The 17839-nt window shown below is 60.2% G+C and overlaps 1 protein-coding gene across 3 annotated transcripts in view; it reads right to left on the bottom strand.

The window, feature by feature from the left end:
- Positions 1-11814, bottom strand: part of CLCN2 (chloride voltage-gated channel 2) — a 38472-nt gene extending 26658 nt beyond the window's left edge. For all 3 annotated transcript variants that reach the window (XM_050964277.1, XM_050964276.1, XM_050964278.1), the window contains exon 1: positions 11739-11814. In XM_050964277.1, the coding sequence (XP_050820234.1) occupies positions 11739-11789 (51 nt within the window). In that variant the 5' untranslated portion in view covers positions 11790-11814. The remainder of the gene's footprint in view (positions 1-11738) is intronic.
- Between the last annotated feature and the right edge of the window lie 6025 nt (positions 11815-17839).

Raw genomic sequence — 17839 nt, 5'->3', positions numbered from 1 at the left:
AGCGCTGGAGCTACGTGAGGGCCATGCCGATTCCCCTGCAGTCCCAGGGCCTGCCTGAGCCGGCGTGGCACGGGGCCTTGTCCGACCCAGCCCCAGCAGCTCCAGACACAACTCAGCCCATGCAGGGCTCAGTTCTGCTCTCCCTGCAAGCGAAGGAGTGATGGCTCCCAGGAGGCAGGGGGCTCGGGAGCTCTGCCCTGCCCATCACTTGCAGAAGGCAGGCCAGACTCGCCCCATCCTGCTCCTCGCTGGCTCATGCAGACGCCAGGCCAGAACTGGGCTCTGCTTAGCGTCTGGGCTGCACTCAGAGTGCCGGGGAGACTAGCAATGGGGAATGGGGCCAGGCCCAAAGGGATTCCTGAAGCACTCCCTCGGGAGTTAACCTGGGGGGCACCCGGGACTGGCCTGATTTGCCAGTGCTCCCCCCATGCCACCAGGGTGGCTGAGAGAAACATCTGGTTTGAATGGAACTGGGTCCGCCCCCAGTCTCAGCGCTGCCCCTCGCCCCACAGGGGAGAGCAGGCTGCCCCCAGTGCAGGCTGGCATCGGGAAAGAGCGAGAAGGGGCACGGGGAGCAGAGGCCCATGCTGCGCAGCGGGGCGCATGCACTATTGCCAGAGAGCCGCAAGGGGGTGCCGGGAGAAATGGAGGAATCGGCCCTGCGAGCAGCAATGGAACAGGAGGTAGGAAATAGGCCTGGGAGCAGGGGGTAGAAATCCCCAGTGCGGGGAGAGGGGGCTGGGGAAGGGAGAGCAGGATGAACGGGGCCAGTCCCTGGGGCTATAGGGCCTGAGCATGGGATCAGCCCCATAGCTCAGCAGGTCTGGCGAGGGGCCCTGCTGGCCAGGTTCCTGTGACACACGTGATGTGCCTTTCCCCACAGCGCACACTAACCCCAGAGCTCACCCTGCAAGGGCAGCAATGGATGGTACAGGGGGTCAGACACTGACCCAGGAGAGCTTGAGTCAATTCCCTGCACTGCCACAGACTCCCCGTGTCCTTGGGCAAGTCACTCAGCTCCTCATCTGCCCATGGGGATAACGGCTGGGCTGGGCAGGAATCTCTGTCCAGCCAGGCCTGGCTGTCCCCAAGGAGGCTGCCGGCAACAATACTGGGTGGGATGAGGCTACTTCCCCACCAAGAGCTTAGCCTGGGACTTAGCACTCATGTCACAATCGAGGAAATGTCCTTGTCCCTAACCCACGGCGAGCCTGTGGAACTCCCTGCCACCAGATCAGTGGGTCCCGGAGCCTAGTGAGCTTGAAGTGAAGGACTGGCCATTCCAGTGGGTAACGCGCGCAGTGGCACTGGTGAGGATAAACACATTAAACATTTCAAGCTCCCATTAGGGAGATGGGGGCTATAGAAGTACTTTTGACAGAGGCTGTTACAGCTGCCCACTGCTCAGCCTACGTCCCCTCAGACCAGTCTAAACAACCCCTCCCTCCTGCCACTTGCCTGTGTGACCTCTCCCAGGTAAATCCAGGTCCTCTCAGTCCCTCCTGGTCCATCACTCCCAGCACCCGCTGCTCAGCCCGATGCCAGTCTCTGAACTCCACTGCGACAAACACTATTTTGTCCGGGTGCCAGCTGGTGGCTCAGGCAAGCAACGCCCATGAGCGGGGCAGCTGCACTCCGGTGTGGAGAAATCAGCACAGGAACCAAGAGGAGCCTGTCCCTGATCACCGCAGTGACAGGCAAGGCAGGGTGCACCCACTGCCAGGACTTGACCTTTCCTGACCAGCCGCAATGCGGCACTCATGGAGCTTTGCCAGGGGACACTATGAGGGGTTTTGTCCTTGTTTAAAGAAGTATAATGAGAAACACCTATGGGGAGAAGAACCGCCCCCCCTAGTCCCAGGCTGGGTATCCTGTCACCGCAAGGCACTTTACTCAGTGTCCCTGGGTGTTACTGGTTTAACAAGGTGAGGGGAGAGGGAGTTTGTTGTTACACAGGACTGGAGAGGGACTCAGGACCCGGGCCGATGGCCTGGAGGATGGAGACCCCAGCGACTGGTGACCTGAGGACCCGGAGACCCAGCTCAGGAGTCGCAGCCGGTTCTGGCCAGTGGGAGGCCAATGGGCTGCGAAGAGAGGACCCCATCACCTAACCAGCCGGTTCCAGCCACAGGAGAGCTGAGAGATGAGGCCCAGGTGACCCTGTTTACCTGGAGAGAAGACAATGGACAGAGGGGGCTTGGGCCGGTGATATCAGATGCCCAGCTGGGAAGCAGGGGGGCTCTGGGCTGGAGAGAGGGAGCAGGCAGAGCCCACCTGGGTGCAGGGAGACTTGGATGTGCTGTGCTAAGGGAGGCCAGGCCTGAGAGTTTCCTGCGCTGTGTTCATCTCTCAATAAACCCTCCTGTTTCGCGTTGGCTGAGAGTCACTCCGGTCTAGGGAACAGGGGGGTATCAGCCCCTTCGGGGGTGGAGGCCCAGGGGGTCCAGAGCGAGTGGACTCCCCGAGGGGGCCCACGGCAGAGACAGATGTGCTAAGGCTCAGAGAGGTGCGGCTCCAGGAGGTGGAGGGGCCTGACCCCGAGAGAGAGCGTGGACCCCCAGGAAGGGCTGTCGCACTGAAAGGTGCCACGAGTGGGCACGATCTGTGAGTCCCTGATAGTGTGTGTTACACAGAGCAACTGCACTGCAGTGCTGCCATGTTCCCTCCCTGATTCGCTCCCTTCCTGGGCTCTCCTGGCTGCTCCTGCTCCCAGGTTTCACCCGTCCAGTGAACCTTCCCCCTTGTGGGCTAAGTGCATCACCCAAGGCTGCTCCGAGTTACAGGCCGCACCCGCAGGGGACTCAGTGCAGAGCATTTACTTGGGGGGTGCGGTTCATGCTTAATGCAGGCGCCAGCGCAGCTGGGGAGGGGACAATGGGCTTGTGGTTCAGACAGTGGCCTGGGACAGCTGTGCCCGCTGTGACACAGACTCCCTGTTGCATGTGGGCTTCAGTTCTGGGGCTAATCCTGCCTTTCTCCCAAGCTGTTGGTCCACGCTCCAGCCTGTCTGTCTCCCAGAACGCGCCAAGCTCAGTCATACAACCAACCTTGTCCTCCGGTGGGGCACACAAAGCTCTGCCCTGAAACGGACTCCCCGGCTCAGCAACTCAAACCCACTCCCATTCTCTGGGAAGGCAGTCGGGTGCCCAGGGAAGACATGGGTTGGGGGTGGTGGCAGATAATGCCCCGCTGAATAGACTGGAACCTCTGCCCAAGATATGACCAGCTGCCGCTCTCCCAGCCCCGCCACTCGATCGCCCTCTGGCCGATCCAGACACACTCTGGATTCCATCCTGTTGGGACTTAATTCATTTTGTTCTTTCCCAAGTAAAAATATTGACACAACTGGGGCTGCAGTGATCCCTGTGTCTGGCCTGCTGGCTCGCCCTGGAGAACAGGGTGGGGGCCTGGCTCACAGCACCCCCAGGGGGCACCGATCCACTCTGAGAAGGGGGTCCTGGGTGATCCTTGTTCCCCTAAGATGCTGGATTCTCCTCTGTGGTCTTGGCAGTGCCCGGTCGCATCCCCTGCTCGCTCTTCCAATGGCCGGGCGCTTTGTTTGGGCTCCCAGGAGGGGTCTGGGCACAGCTCGCCGCCTTCCCCCGGCTTATTTTTCAACAAAGACCTTTTGAAAACAAACAGCAGAGAGTCTCCAGCCTCCGCAGAGAAGCAGCTGAACAATCACAGCTCCGGGAGGGACAGGGGGAGCTGGGGACATGGGGGCACGGGGTGGGAGGAGTCTCTCCTGGACCTTTCACTTAAATGTCCTGCCTCAGGTGCACGGGCAGCAGGCACTCAGCTCTGGGCACCTAGTTACCCCCTTGGGCAGCACCGGAGCCCATCTAAAGAGCCCCAACCCATGCCCAGTGCAGCCCCAAGACAGAGCAGCAAAAATGCCCCAGATCTCCTGGCCTGGGGATCAGAAGACTGAGGGGGCTGTCAGTCACCCAGCCCCCGAGTGTCCCATCCCAGGGAGAGAGGAATTCATCAAGATGCCCTGGCATCAATAGGGGCATGGAGCACCCTGTGCACCCGGGGAGAGGGCGCTGGGCTGGGCATGCATCTGCATTTGCCTGCACACCTGTGACTCCCCTCCCACAGCTGGGATTTGCATCTCCAGCTGCAGGAAGAGGACCTTGGAGATAAACAAGAGGGGAGGGGCTGGGCACCGCTGCTCCATGGCTCTTCTTTGGCTCTGGAGCCAGCGTGGCAGGCTGGGCAGACTAATGGAGGGAGCTCTCTGTAGCTGTCTCCCAGGGCAGTGCCAGAGTGAGTCTGGGTTGGAGGGATCCTTCTCATGCCCAGGTACCCTGGCGCAGCTGCGCCCAGGCCTGCTTTTCTGGGCACACTGGCACATCGGGTTCCAGTACCGATGCCCCCCCAACCCCTATCCAGCCTTCACTGGCCCATCATCATGGGTACCCCCATGTGCCAGCCGTGTCCAGTCACTAGGGGATTCACAGCCACCCAGGGCCCTGCCCTGAGCTCAGCCACAGCACAGAAGGCAGAGCAGCGCCCGCCCCCCCATCCCTGACGCCACCATGTGAATGGGCAGCAGGGAGACAAGAATCAGGCACCAAGCCTCCCCAGAGCCCCACGGAAAGGAGCCTGCGCAACCAGCCCAGGCTGCGGGAACCAGAGCTGGGCACAAGAAGCAGCCTGAATCTGAAGAGGGCTGACCTATGGTGGTGGGGAGATCTGGGGGTGCTCAGCACTTCTGCATCAGGCCACTGCCTTCCAGGTGCCTGCCAGAGTTGAACATGTTGGCTCTTTCCCGCTCCCCAGCCTAGATCTCGGGGACCCATAGGGGGCTGTAAGAAGGATCAGTCCCAAACCCGCACAGACTCGGGGGCCGCGGGGCTCAGGCAGGAGTGCCAGGGGTCCCAAAGAGGCTGCAGAACCACGTGAGCATGGTAGGGCTGCCTCCACCATCCACACAGGGAGGCTCGGCTTCTCACAGAAAAGGCCTTTTCTTCTGGGCCGCGCTGCGTCCCCGGGCGCCAGGAGCATCGGGGACAAAGGGAACAGCGGCAGCAATCTGTGTCACGCTGATTTTATTACCAGCCCCCGCCCTGGGGCTGGAATCGCCCTGGCTGCTGCAATGGGAACAAGAGGTGCTTGTGAAACGTAAGCCCCTCCGTCCCGGAGCCGCATCTCTGAGCCACGGGGCTGGGCGTGAGCCGGGCCCATGCCCCAGCCGCCGGCGTTCCATGCAGCACCTGCAGGGGGGCCCCGGGAGAGGTGGGGGAGCCCATCCATGTCCAAGCCAGGGGGGGGAGGGTAACAGCCTTTGGCCCTCCCCAGGGCAGGCTCTTCTGCCAGGATGCTGGGTGGAGATTGTGGCAGCCCATGGGGGCACGTGCGTCTCCCAGGGCCAAACGTCCCATCGCCCGCTGTAACCTTGAGCCACCCCCTGCAACGGGTTGCACAACACCTGCAAGGCAGTGCCGGGGCAGAGGGGAGAATAGCTTATCCACTGAGATAAGGAAGGTGGATAAGAGTTCAAGGCTACGGGAAAAATGGAGAAGGATGGAGCCGTCAGAGGGAGTGGAAGGGGACCTGTCCCAGCCTCAAGGAGGGAGACTGGGGCCTGGTCATGCCACTGGGTTATTTTGGGGGTGGGAGATTAGGGAAAAGAGGACAGACAGGGGGACAAAGTGCACAGATGGTTTCCCAAAGGAGCACTTGAAACCCCATAGTGATTTGAAGGGCACAATGGAGGTGGGGCAGAGCCAGCGGCGGATGGGGTGAGGAGGCCACAGCCAGCCAGACTCAGCATCCCCCCTGGGGCAGCCTGTAGTGGAACCCCCAGGTGGGGGGCACATGCACCGTTCTGGGGGCAGGCAGACTCCACCGGCCTGGGGAAGCTGGCTAAGCAGAGGTCTTCCATGGGAGATCTGCAAAGACAGGGAACCTCTTGGCGCGGGTGTGGGGGGACCCACATGATCCATACAGTCCCAATGATCTGGCACCAGAGACATCCCAAAGCAGGGGCAGAGTCCCCTGCGTGGACTGGACCAGGACAGCTGATCCGCTGGGCAAGCACAGGGCACAGAGCGCTGGGAGAAGGTCCCTCCTGGGAGCCACAGACTAGCTGGGAAGAGAGGGTGAAGATGAGAGAGGGGTGGGGGATACTGATCGGCTGACACTCTCCTGCTGCCTGCTGGTGGGAGCGGGACCAGGACTCAGCTGGGAAGGCGATTCACACAGCTCACACGTTCAAACCAGCTGGGCCCGGCTGGAGCTGAATTTCCCTGCGCTGCAAAGGAGCCGGTTCAAATCACCAGCTCGGGTGTGAAATTTCTCAGAGGAGGAAGCAGAGCATCAGTGTCATGCACTCGGCCGGCCCTGTGCCCACAGGCGCTTCCCCCAGCCTGGCACAAGGCAGCTGCAGCACCCCTCTGCTGACCACGGTGGCCTTCCCTGATCCCAGCACGGTGCAGGCTGCTCCCCAAAAGGCCCGGCTGTTGGGGGGGCTCTGCAGAGGGCGTATGTGGTGGTCTGGTTACCCTGGCTTTCAGAGATGGAGCCGGGTTAGCCGGAAAAGGGACAAGCTGCCAGGGGAGCCTGGGGGACATAAACCATTGCACACGTGCTCACGAGAGGCGGCACCGCAAGGCAGAGACTGGGGGGGGGGGGGCACTACCTGTCTCCGGAGCACCTCACCTGCTCCATCAAGTGGGCACAACATACAGCGTGACCTGGGGATTACAACCGGCCCCAGGCTCCCGGGTGCACAACCAGGAGGGAGGCAGCAGCGTCTGTGCAGCACAAGGGGCCAAGGTGCTGGGGGTCACATGAGCACTTGAACTGGTCGGTGCCACTACATCTCGGAGGGGGGTTCACACCCCACAAGGCCCCCGGGTCTTCCCACCATGTCGATTCTCCCACGAGGCAGAGGGCAACTTGGCTGCTGCTGCACGAACCCTGACCCCATCCCCCGCATGACAGTGGTGATCTGCGCCCCTTCCCCCATCTCTATTCTCACAAGTGCAGCCCCACCTCACCCCAAGATGGGTGGGGAGCACTAGGGAGCTGCCTGTGGATGGAGGGGTTTGGGACAAGGTGAGCTGGGGGGGTGCTATTCCAGAGACAGTGCCTCCACGGATATCCCCTCCTTCCCCCATTGCACGGCCCACTCGGCCCTCTGACCCAGCAGCAAAGCTACACAGGGCCTCAACGCCCTGCCCAGCCATCCACCAAGGGAAGCCAGCTGGTGGCATGGCCCACTGGGAGTTTGTTGTGGGCCCCTTTCTCTGCCCACGTGCAGAGGAGCTGAGCCTGTTACCGCCCCCGCGAGGAAGCCCAGGCTCTTTAGCTCACGCTGCAGCAGCTCTGAGGGTCCCCGGTTTAATCCCTGGCGTGTCAGCCAAAAGGCAGCGGGATGAAGGGAGTCTGCCCTGGCGTGGGATCTTAGAGGAGTCAGCTGCACTCCCCAGGGCGATTGGTACCAGCTGCCCAGCATTTCCACTCTCCAGTGGCAGGGGCCTTGGAAGAGCCCCGTTCCCCAATGCAGCCTGTCCCACTTGCAGATGTGCCATGAGGTTATTTAGCCCCTGAAAAACAACAGCTCTCCTGCCCCTATGGCTCTCAGCCCACCTGCCATGCCCCAAGACTGCTGTATAGCGCCCTGGGAACTGCACCAGCCAGCCGGCGTGCGTGGCCCTGCAGACGACCTCTTCCCAGCAGGGTATCGCCGGGAGAGACCACGGGGCAGATGAATGGGGCCGTGTCCCCCAAACGATGAGCACGGTGAGGATTTGGGGCTTGGCAATGCAGGTGCCCGGCGCAAGGTGCCACCCTGCTCCCGATGAGGCAGCTGCAAGGTCTCCAGCTGCTCAGAACGAACCAGAGTAATGACACAGCAAGCTGGGAAAGAGAGTCCCCGGGGAACTGCTGGCCCCTTTGCTGTGTCCCCTCCTCAGCATGCAGCAGCGGCTGTAACCCTGACAGCCTGTGCCAGAGACCAGTACAAAAGATTTGGGAAAGGGTGAGCTGATGTCCAGGGAAAATGGCCAGGGGAGGCCTCTCCCCCCACAACTGAAAGAGGAGGGGGCTGCTGGGATCCACACTGCCCCTAGGCCAGCTTCAGCTGCCTCCAGCAGGCAGTTGCCTGAAATCCAAAGCGCCCTCCCCAGGCCTGTCTCCGCTGCTCAGAGCTGGGCCGAAGCAGCCGCAGCATGGAACTGACTGGCCTCCTGACCAGTCACAGCAAACACTGGCAGGGGAGGCTGTCTTCACTGTGCTGCAGCTTGGCAGGACTCTGGAGAGTAACAGAGGCACAGGGGCTGCCTGCCTGCAGACTCAGGCAGGTGGCACGGTGTCGGTCAAGCTCAGGGTGCTTTCGGAGGACTTTCTTCGCAGCCAGGAGAGCTGGAGGCTTGCATGCTTTTAATCAGAGCTGGGATAGTGCAGGAGCTGGTGGCTCCTGCCCACCCTGGCCTGCGGACACGTCCAGCCCTGCCCTGCTGCCCAGGCCACAGAGCAACCCAATGCACAGCAGGGTTATTGAGGTAGCTCACGCTTAGCTCAGCAGGCTGGAAAGGCCCCTACAGAAAGGTTACCTCAACACCCTTTCTCCCCAAGGGCAAGCCCCAGGGACTTGGGCCTCTCTAGAGGTGGCTGCAGCTTCGTTTGCCCCTAGAGAAGGAATCGGAGCCGGCACAACCTTGCACTCCTCTCCTCAGATAACACCTGGCACCCCCAACAGTTAGTCCCGCAGAGGGGTTCACGCCACACCAGCACCGAGGGATTCACAGGGCGAGAGATACCTGGCCTGGCTCAGATGCCCCTGGTTTGTCCCACACAGGACTGGGCCCCCAACCCCGGTGCCTGCTCCTCTCTGAGTCACGATTCCCCCACACACACCCCTTCCGTGCCCCTTCTACATGGCAAAGCCCTTAGTCTGTGCCCCCACAGGCTCCTCCTTCCTTCTCAACATCTCCCAACCGCATCTCAGAGGGGTCGCTAGCCCCTTCCTTTCTGAGGGACCCAGAGGACTTCACTGCAGAAATGCAGCCACCTCTGGGGTGCAGCGTGGAAGTCCAGTTCATGAAGGGTGCAGCACAACAGCAGGGACAGTGGTGAGCTGCTGCTTCATCTGCTAGGGCTCGAGCCTTCAAGGGCCATCCGGGCATATGGAGTTTCAGCACTTCAAGAGCTGAGCCTTCCAGAGCCCATGGGGCAGCAGAGAGCATCCTGCCAGCAGCACCCCCTGCAGGGAATGTGCAGTGCCGCATGCTTCTTCCAGCAGAGAAAGGGCTGCACGGGCATTAGAGCAAGGAGGGGAAAGTCCCCTCTCAACACAGCTCTGGTGAGACGCCACCGGGGATGCTGCACCCAGCTCTGGGGGACCCCAGCCTGGGGGAAACGCCATGTGGGGGAAGGGGAAATGGGAGACAGGCCAGGCCAAGTGTGCAGGAGGGGTGGGGGGAGCCCCTGAAATAGAGGGGGATGGAAGGGTGGTACACAGATGTTGTGGGGAGGGAAATGGAGGGATGCAAGGAGCTCCTGGGGTGTCCCATGAGCTCGGCCTACTCAGGCTACAGTGCGTGAGACCCTCGAGCAAAGCTACATTCACAGCCGCAGCGTGTTGGGGTGTTTAAGGGAAGATGAGCTCACGGGGCACAAGACGAAGCCTGCAGGGAACAATATCACCTTTCCTGAGCCACCGAGAGCCAGCCCAATCCCACTCCTGGATGGAACAAGTCCAGGGACCCAGAGGTGCACATCTGCCCTGGGAGCTGCAGGGAGCTGGAGGAGGAGGGGTTGATGCAGGACACGGGGTACCCACAGGGAGATGGCAACACCATGTTGGGGTCTGGAGGGGTGGGACAGAGAAGGGAATTGCCAGGAGGGAAGCAAGAGACATGACTGAGCACTGCAAGAGAGGTGGGGAAGGGCAGTGCTGCAGGGGGACGAGGAACCTCAAGGTGAGGGATGTTCCATTCCCAGGTTTCAGAGAAGGCAGAGGGAGGAGAGGAGAGAGGGGCTGGACCTGGGATGGAGGCTGGGTCCCGTCGCACTTTGGTCTCCCAGAGTTCAGCTGTGAGGAGCTGAGAAAAGCCGCTTGTTTACTTGGTGAGTACAGGCAGGAATCATTCCAGGAATCATGAGATATGAAGACATCTAGGGTGCAGTGCTAGCACCATAAACATGGGAGCTAAGGTTAAAGGCAGAGGGGGGGTTCGATCCCTCGGGAGCAGAGGAACAAGAAGGGAGCAGAGTGGAACTTGCTGGAGGAAGGGGTCTGGAGGCAGAGGAGAGGCACCCCCAGAGACAGGGGCTGTGGGAACATAAAGGCAGCAGCAGGGAGCCAGGGACCCACCACTATGCAACAGCCAGACGCTTAGAGGCTCGGAGGGAGATTAAAAGAGCTAAATCCGCCTTGCCAGGCTGCCCAGCACGCTACTGGGGGTGGGGGAGCAAGGGAATGGGAATGGGGATTGTAGAGGGGGTATAAGGGGACAAAATGGATAAAATGACAATTTAGGTTGAATATCAGTGGGAAACTCCCCGACAGGGGAATGGATCTGGCCAGGGATTGCCAACAGTGCAGGGCTGGTAGCCCTGTCGCTCACCGACATGGGGATGGACATGGCCAGGGAATGGTCCCCCAAGGATGAAGGGGAAACCCCATGACTTGTGACATTTAAAATTGTTGCAGGCCTAGGGAATAGACTGCAGGGAGCAGTCCTGCCCTGGCCCTAGGGAGGGGAATGGGGGAGGGGGACCTAGTGGGAGCAAGTGTATCTCAGGTTTCTATGAAGGTGGGTCTGGAGAAGCACAGAGAACCTCCAGCTTGGCCCCCAGATCAGGGCCAGCAAATGACATGCCAACCTCCCACCCCGGCTGGCGTGAAAGCACATAGTGGGAACACAGCTCCGGCATTGCTCTCCTAGAGGCACCAAGCCCCCTGTACCCTTCCCCGGTGCCCTCACAGGACCCCAAAGTTCACACACACATGGAGAAAGTTGAGCCAGTAGATGAAGTTGTTCTGTTAACAGGACTTGGTGCCAAAGGCAGAGGTAGCAAGTGGGGAGCGGTGGGCAGATGGGGTCCTGGGCACTGACAGAGCAAACGCGGCACAACCAGCACCTGAGAAAGGGGGCAGCCTGGTGCCAAAAGCAGGCATTGAAGGGGCTGAGCCCCTGCGGGTAAGAGGAAATCAGCTGAAACCTCTCGGAGGCATAGCCCGGGCTGGCACTGACTGACCGACCGGCTGCCCCCTACCCCACTATTCCAATGCAGGGCTGGCCCCAGGGCAGTGGCAGGGAGGGTGGCGGGATGCCCAGCACCCAGCACACCAACTCACTGAGGCAGCCACCAGAGAACACAGCAGCCACATGCCAATGGTGCATGCCCACCCCACATCTTTTCCTAGGGGTGCCCAACACACACCCAGCCGGGGAGTCTCCTCCTCGGGGTGCCTGCAGCCCTGGCACCTCCCTGTTCCCAATGTATCATGTGCTGAGAGGGGGTTGTACACCCCTGCTGAGGGGTGCCCGCAGCCCTGGCACCCACACATGCCCAGTGCCCCGGCACCCACTCATCCCCGGGGCGCTCTCCTGGGGTGCCCACGCGCCCAGCCACAGCCCACTAGCCGCCAGCTCCCACCCTCTACGATGCCCACCCCGGCATCTCCGCAGCGCCTCGCCCCTGCAGAGCCCGGCCCCCGGAGCCCCCCGCCCCGCCCCGAGCAGCGCTGGAAGGGGGGCGCCGCAGGCGGCTGCACTCACCAGGGTCTGCTCATACTGCAGCGCCCGCGCCTCCATCCCGTCCGCGGCCATCGCGCCTCCCGCCCCAGCAGCTCCCCGAGCCCGCTCCGCTGCCCGCGCTGCAGCCGGCGCCTCCTGCCCGAGCCCCAGCGCCCGCCCCGCCTCGGCCTGGGGCGGGCCCGGGGCGCTCGCTCCGCCTCCGGCGGGGAAGGGCTCGGGCTGCGCCGGGGCAGAGCCCAGCTACGTACCCGCGGGAGCGAGCTCCCCCCAAGGCCAGGGCTGAGCGGGGCTGGCCGGCCGGCACTGACCCGAGCAGCCCGGCCTGGGACTGTGGGTGCTGGGCGCAGGACAGGAGAAGGGGCTGTGGGACCCTGTCCCTGGCGTCTGCGCCCTAGGGATGGCCCGGCCCTGCCCAGAGGCGGGGGAGCAAGTGGGGCAATTTGCCCCGGGCCCCACAGGGGCCCCCACGAGAATATAGTATTCCAACTTTTTTTTTATGGAAGGGGCCTCCGAAATTGCTTTGCCCTAGGCCGCCTGAATCCTCCGGGTGGCCCTGCCTTGGGATCACCAGTGTCCATGCCCTGGCGTTTCCTGGACTCAGGTGCCGCAGGGCCATGGGCTTGGCTCCATCCCAGCTGCTGAATCCTATTGCCCACCTAGCCACCCCTGGGTGCTGGGGACAGCGAACCGGATGGGAGCAGGGAGTTGGCACAGGGAGGGATAGTGGCCAGGAGACCTCCTCTCCCTTCCAGGCTACGTAGAGTCCCCCCAGAGACTCCTGGGCTCAAATCCCAGCTTTGCCACCAAATCCCTGGGGCAAGTCACTTCATCCTTTGCCATAGGCTGGGGCGGCCGAGACTTGCCACCGAGCCCCTTCCCAGTGCTCTGAATGATGTGGCCTGCCCAGGCTGGGACAGGCTGGAAGGAGCCCAGGGACGTTTCAGAGGGCAGCAGCAAATTACATGCCAGGCGCAGCAAGCAGGAGGGATAATTCCTGGAACCGGGGAGGAGGCTGGCGGTCGGGCTGGCAATAGCCCTTTGCAGAACAAGGAGCTGTGTGTGAGCTGCTCATTAGTGAGCTGTCCCAGGTTAGGGAGCTTTGCTAGCAGGCAGCAGAGGGGGGCTGCTGGCATGAGGACAGTGTCCTTTCCTGTGTGCCCTGCCAGCCAGATGTGAGGGGGGACTTCCCCTCAACCCACTCCCCCGCCCCCTCCCCAGGCCTTTAGATACTTAGAAACTGGTGGTTCTGCCAAGGCCAGTGAGTGTGACAAGCCTCCATGGAGGACTCCCCCCCCGCCCCCACCCCCAGAACAGGGGTACCTGCAGAGGCAGCTGTGGCCTGGGGAAGGGAGGGGGACTGAGGTGTCCAACGCTTCCCCCTGATTCTCTGCAGGCCTGATAGCTTTGGAGCTGCTCTGCAATCATTTCTGACGGCTGTGTCTTGACCTGGGTACTGGGACCGTTACTGGGGTATTTGGGTGCCTAACTCCCATTAGTTTCAAGGGGAGGTGGATGCCTAAATACCCTGCAGGATCCAGGCCTGTCTGACTGATTTGGGCTAACTCCCCTGGGCCTGCTGCTCTGGCTCGCCCCCCTGCAGCACTTTCAAGGCTGGGTTGGGGCAGCCGGTCCAACTGGGCTGAGAGAACAATGCCCTGTGGCTGGATTTAAAAGGAGGCCCTCAAGGATGGGGCAGCAAAGGTGAACGCACGCTCTAGGCTGGGGTGGCTGGGAAGTTGGAGCTGTCTGGGGTCTCTCCAGTGGGGCAGCACCCGCATGGCGAGCTCTTGGCGTTTTCCCGCCCCTGTCTGTGATGCTATGCTTTGTTCTTTGCCATGACTAAACTGCCCAAAGCCAGGGGAGAATTGCAGGTACCAAGCCCAGTAGGATCAGCTGGGGAACCATGGTGGTGCTGCAGGCCTGAGTCCAGTCTAAGAGCAAGAGAATCAGGGGATTCCAGCCCAAAGAGAGAGGACACACTTAGATCAAGAAGGGGTGAGGGGTGCAGCTAGCCTGGAACGTGATCAGCAGGATTCTGGTGATTGCAGCGGTTCCTGGCAGAGGCCCCACTTGGTGCCTACACTGACATTGCGCCTTCGGGAGATGGGTGCAGTAGGCAGAAGAGACGCTACAGCGGGGTGCTGGGTGCAGCCGGGACATGGCTGCACTGGTTCTGGGGGCAGCTTTCTCTCCGTGCCCTGGGTCTTGTCTCCGGGAGGCAGTTTGCTGCGGCGTTGCAAGGGAGGCAGTGTCGGGCAGCAAGGCACGGGCAGCAGTCAGCATCCTATAGGCAGGTACAAGTGTGAGAGGAAGAGGCTGGTGTGGACACAGCCCCGGCATCCGTCGGGTGGGATGGGATGGGGCAGAGGGGATTTCATCGCTGTCCGCATGACCGTTGCCTCTGTCACAGGCTCAGTGAACTGCACCTTTGACCCTCCCCGGGGTTTTCTCAAGAACTCCCACCTGAGGCTTCGGGCTCCCAGCGGAGTTAGGTTTCAGTCTGTCTGCACCTCACTGGGGTTCACCCTTCTCCAGATGCTACCCCCGTGTACCCCAGGTACCAGACAGCCTGCCCAAAGCCAAGGGCATTTATTCTTAGGGGAAAGAGCATTACAGCCACAAGAACTTCCTATCTTGCTGAACGTTTCCTGGAGGTCACCCTCAGTCTTATGGGACCCTAGTGAGCCAAAGTCTGTCCAATCCTTGGCTGTGTGGGGGCTCCCCTTGGACAGAAGGTCCTGTCCACTTGCTGGATTGAAAGAAGGGCTTGAGTTAGTTTCAACTCAGCCTTTTTATGCCCAAAGCCCTTTCTGTGGGCATTGGCCTCTGGAAAAGCTGGTTTGACCCTGTATATGCCAGCCTCCCTGGGGGTGGCACCTCTCTGCAGTGTTTATAAGCTTCGTGATTTGCCTTAATCACACCCCCACACTCCCTGTTTTTGGTTCCCAGAGCCTCGTAACCCTGGCCGTTGCCTTCGGCCCTGGCCCGTGGTGATACATCAACTTAATACAAGATGGTCCTCAAAGAGATTGCAATGTCTGTCGCCACCTCTCTTCTCTTCAAGCTCCTTCTCCATGACCCAGCATGCTGCAGCCATGCTGTGCCATCCCTTTCCCGGGCTCTTTCTCTTCCCAGCCACCTCCCATCCCCCAGCCAGTTCACTGGCCCCATCGCTATCCATCTCCGAAGCCAACATGCACTTGCCTTCCTGGTAGACTTGCCAACTCTGATTGGATCTATTCTGGGAGGTTTCTAATGGCACTAATGACTGACCGACTGTACTCTAAAACTCATTCACTGTGGAGCCATTATCTCACTTTCGGTGGAATTAAGGCGCGTCATATGAATCATCAGGTCACATTTGAAGCCTGTTGCGTAAATAAACAACATTGCAAAATCTCCAGCTGTAATGTGAGTGATTTTTAAATAGCATTAGCAGGTTTAGGTGACTTGGCTTGTTGATACATTTCGATGTTTGCGTGCACTGGTGCATTAGTTAATTCCCTCACGTAAAAATACAGAAAATAAAATAGCACCCCACTGGGAATGGCAGATCCAGTGAAAACTCACTGATGAGACTTATTTAGCGGAAAAAGCTTGATGACACAAAATGCATTCTGCTGTATATTCATCAGCCCCGCGACGCCGGTTTTCAGAGTCAGGGTCTTTGCACCTGTCGGCATTGTAGTAACCATAAAACTTTGTCATTTTTCATGATACCTTCGGAGCAGCTCTGTTTTGAAGAGCCCTCTGCATCATCCCGCGCTATTCTCTGTTTTGGAAAGTGCGCGGCAGTCGCAGTGCAGTGTGGACTAAAGAGACACCGCGAACGTGCCTGCGTGCGTGTGTGGATCAGTTACGATGCAGACTTTATGTCATGACATAAATCCGCAGCCACACAAGGTAAAGAAATGCGCACACACAATGCAAGTGTTGGGCAGCCAAACACCTGTTAAACACCGCCTGGACTGCTCTATAAATCAGATTCAACATTCACTGTTCCTTTGAGCAACTCTACTTCCTGGCTGTCTGAGCTTCCCCTGGATTCCCTCCGGCCTGAGGGCCGCATTGCCATGTGACTTCCCTGCCAATGGGGCTTCCTCTCTGTCCCCGTCCCAGGGCTGGAGCTGGGGTTGAGTTGCTCTTACAGTCGTGGCCCAATGTCTATCTGGGAGCACATGCTTGTGGGAAGAGTGTGCTGTGACTCTGCTCAGGCCTCACCACACAATCCCAGAGCGAGGAGATATGTAACAGTGCTGGCATTTGAGTGCCCATTAGGCTCCAGAGTCAACACCCCATTGAGGTGAAAGGGGGCTGCTCAGGCTCAGCCCTAGCTCAGCCCTGACGAGTTGGAGGGGGGCAGAGGGTTGTGCCTTGTGGAGGGCTCTGGAGTCGGAGAAGCAGGTGCCCATCCTGACGGAGGGCTGGCGTCTCAGAGGGAGGAGCGAAGCCATCTCAGCACGTTCCTGCTATCCGCTGGGAGAGCAGGACTCAGGGACTACTGGTGTCAGACGGTGCAGCAGGATGGAGTTCCCAGGGAAGGCCCAGGACAAGGAACCAGTGCCAGCGAGAGCAGCACCATCTCTGCCAGTCTGAGACCTCACCGGTAGGGGGCACTGGCTGAGGGGAGAGGACAGCTTGGCTAACCCACCCTGCCATGGGCTGGCAAGGGTGCCCCATGCAGCAGCTTTTGGAGCGGGTCCAGAGGGATGTGTGGCATTCCATCCTGGCACGAGACGCTGATGGTCCCAGGTGCTCCCGGCTCCATCTGCCAGCCAGGAAGGGCTGGGGCCAGAGCCTGTGCGATGGCTGGGGTCTCCTGAAGTGCCCCTAGGACGTCTCACTGGCTGAATGAGCCCAGTTCCGGAGGCATCAGCTTGTTAACAGTCCTGTGCTTGGCCCTATGGGCAAACCGTAGTGCGAACCCTGCCCCTCTCCCCTGCTGGGTCTCGAGGCATCCCCCTCTTTGCCTGCACCCCCCCATTTCCCACCCTTCTGGACTTCGCTCCTTCCAGCGACAATAAACAGCATCAAGGAAGGAAACAGCCAGTTCATGAGCCTCCTCCATCATAAACCCAGACCTGCCCAGCCCCACCCACTCCCAGCCATGGCTGGGCCCAACTTGGGAACCCTTTCAGAGCACCGGGCTACAGAACACGCCACCCCCTGCAAGCCAGTCCCACCCCCGCCTCTGTGCAGTGCATTGTGGGATGCTGGGATTGGGATGAACTGGGACCATCTGCCCAGTCTCCCTCCAGCCAGGGAACATGCAAGGGCTGGAGGGACAAGCAATCGGAGGCCAGATGTTCTTGCACCCAGCAGCACCCACAATTAGAGACAGATTCCCAGCTGTCTCCCCTGTTCTACCCATGACTCTGAGGCCCTTAGATAAGGTGTCTGGGACACTTCTGGCCAACAGGCCCATGCTGCCTCTTTCCCTAAAGCGTCTCCACTCCCTGGATTAGCACCACTGGGGCAGCAGACGCTCGCGTGCAAGCTGTGCTCAGGGCTTTGCCCTTGTGTAGGTGCACCCAAGCCGTGGAGGGAGCGAGGAGGCAGCCAGAGGCTATGATTGTAAGGTACAGGCAGTTCTCCCCACAATTAACAGTGCTCTCCCTGTTTCAATTGAGTTGTTTTATTGTTGAGCATAATCTAGTTTATGGTGAGGGTACAATAAACTCCTCTCACATTGTTATGCTCTAGAACATAGTTCTTTTCCCTGGCTCAGACCTCTGCTCCCCCAGGTGTGTTAAAGAAAGACAGAGCCTTGCTTGCTATAAATCTGGAGGAAACAGACCCCACGCGGGTGAAATCCGATGCCAGCGGGTGCATTCCTGCCCAACCCCGCGGCATGCAGCAGCAGACACGCTCATGCCCGGCACCTCACATCCAGGAGAGCTTGTCTGAAGAAAGCCAGCCTGCCTGGGCGTTTGCATGAGGGATTCTGCCAGATCAGAGCCCTGGCCTGCCAGGAAACTGAACCCGGGGTTGCCTGCCCCAGCGATCTAGACTGCAAAAGGAGCCAAAACAGACCCACGGAAAAGGACCCTTCCACTGGCAGGTCACTGTCCCTGGAGGAGAGTTGGCGTTTGCTAGGGCAACGCTTGGGTTAACTGAACTGG

This window comes from Gopherus flavomarginatus, chromosome 8, assembly GCF_025201925.1.
Source record: "Gopherus flavomarginatus isolate rGopFla2 chromosome 8, rGopFla2.mat.asm, whole genome shotgun sequence".
In the NCBI taxonomy this organism is placed as follows: domain Eukaryota; kingdom Metazoa; phylum Chordata; order Testudines; family Testudinidae; genus Gopherus; species Gopherus flavomarginatus.
This window is presented reverse-complemented; position numbering and strand designations above follow the sequence as displayed.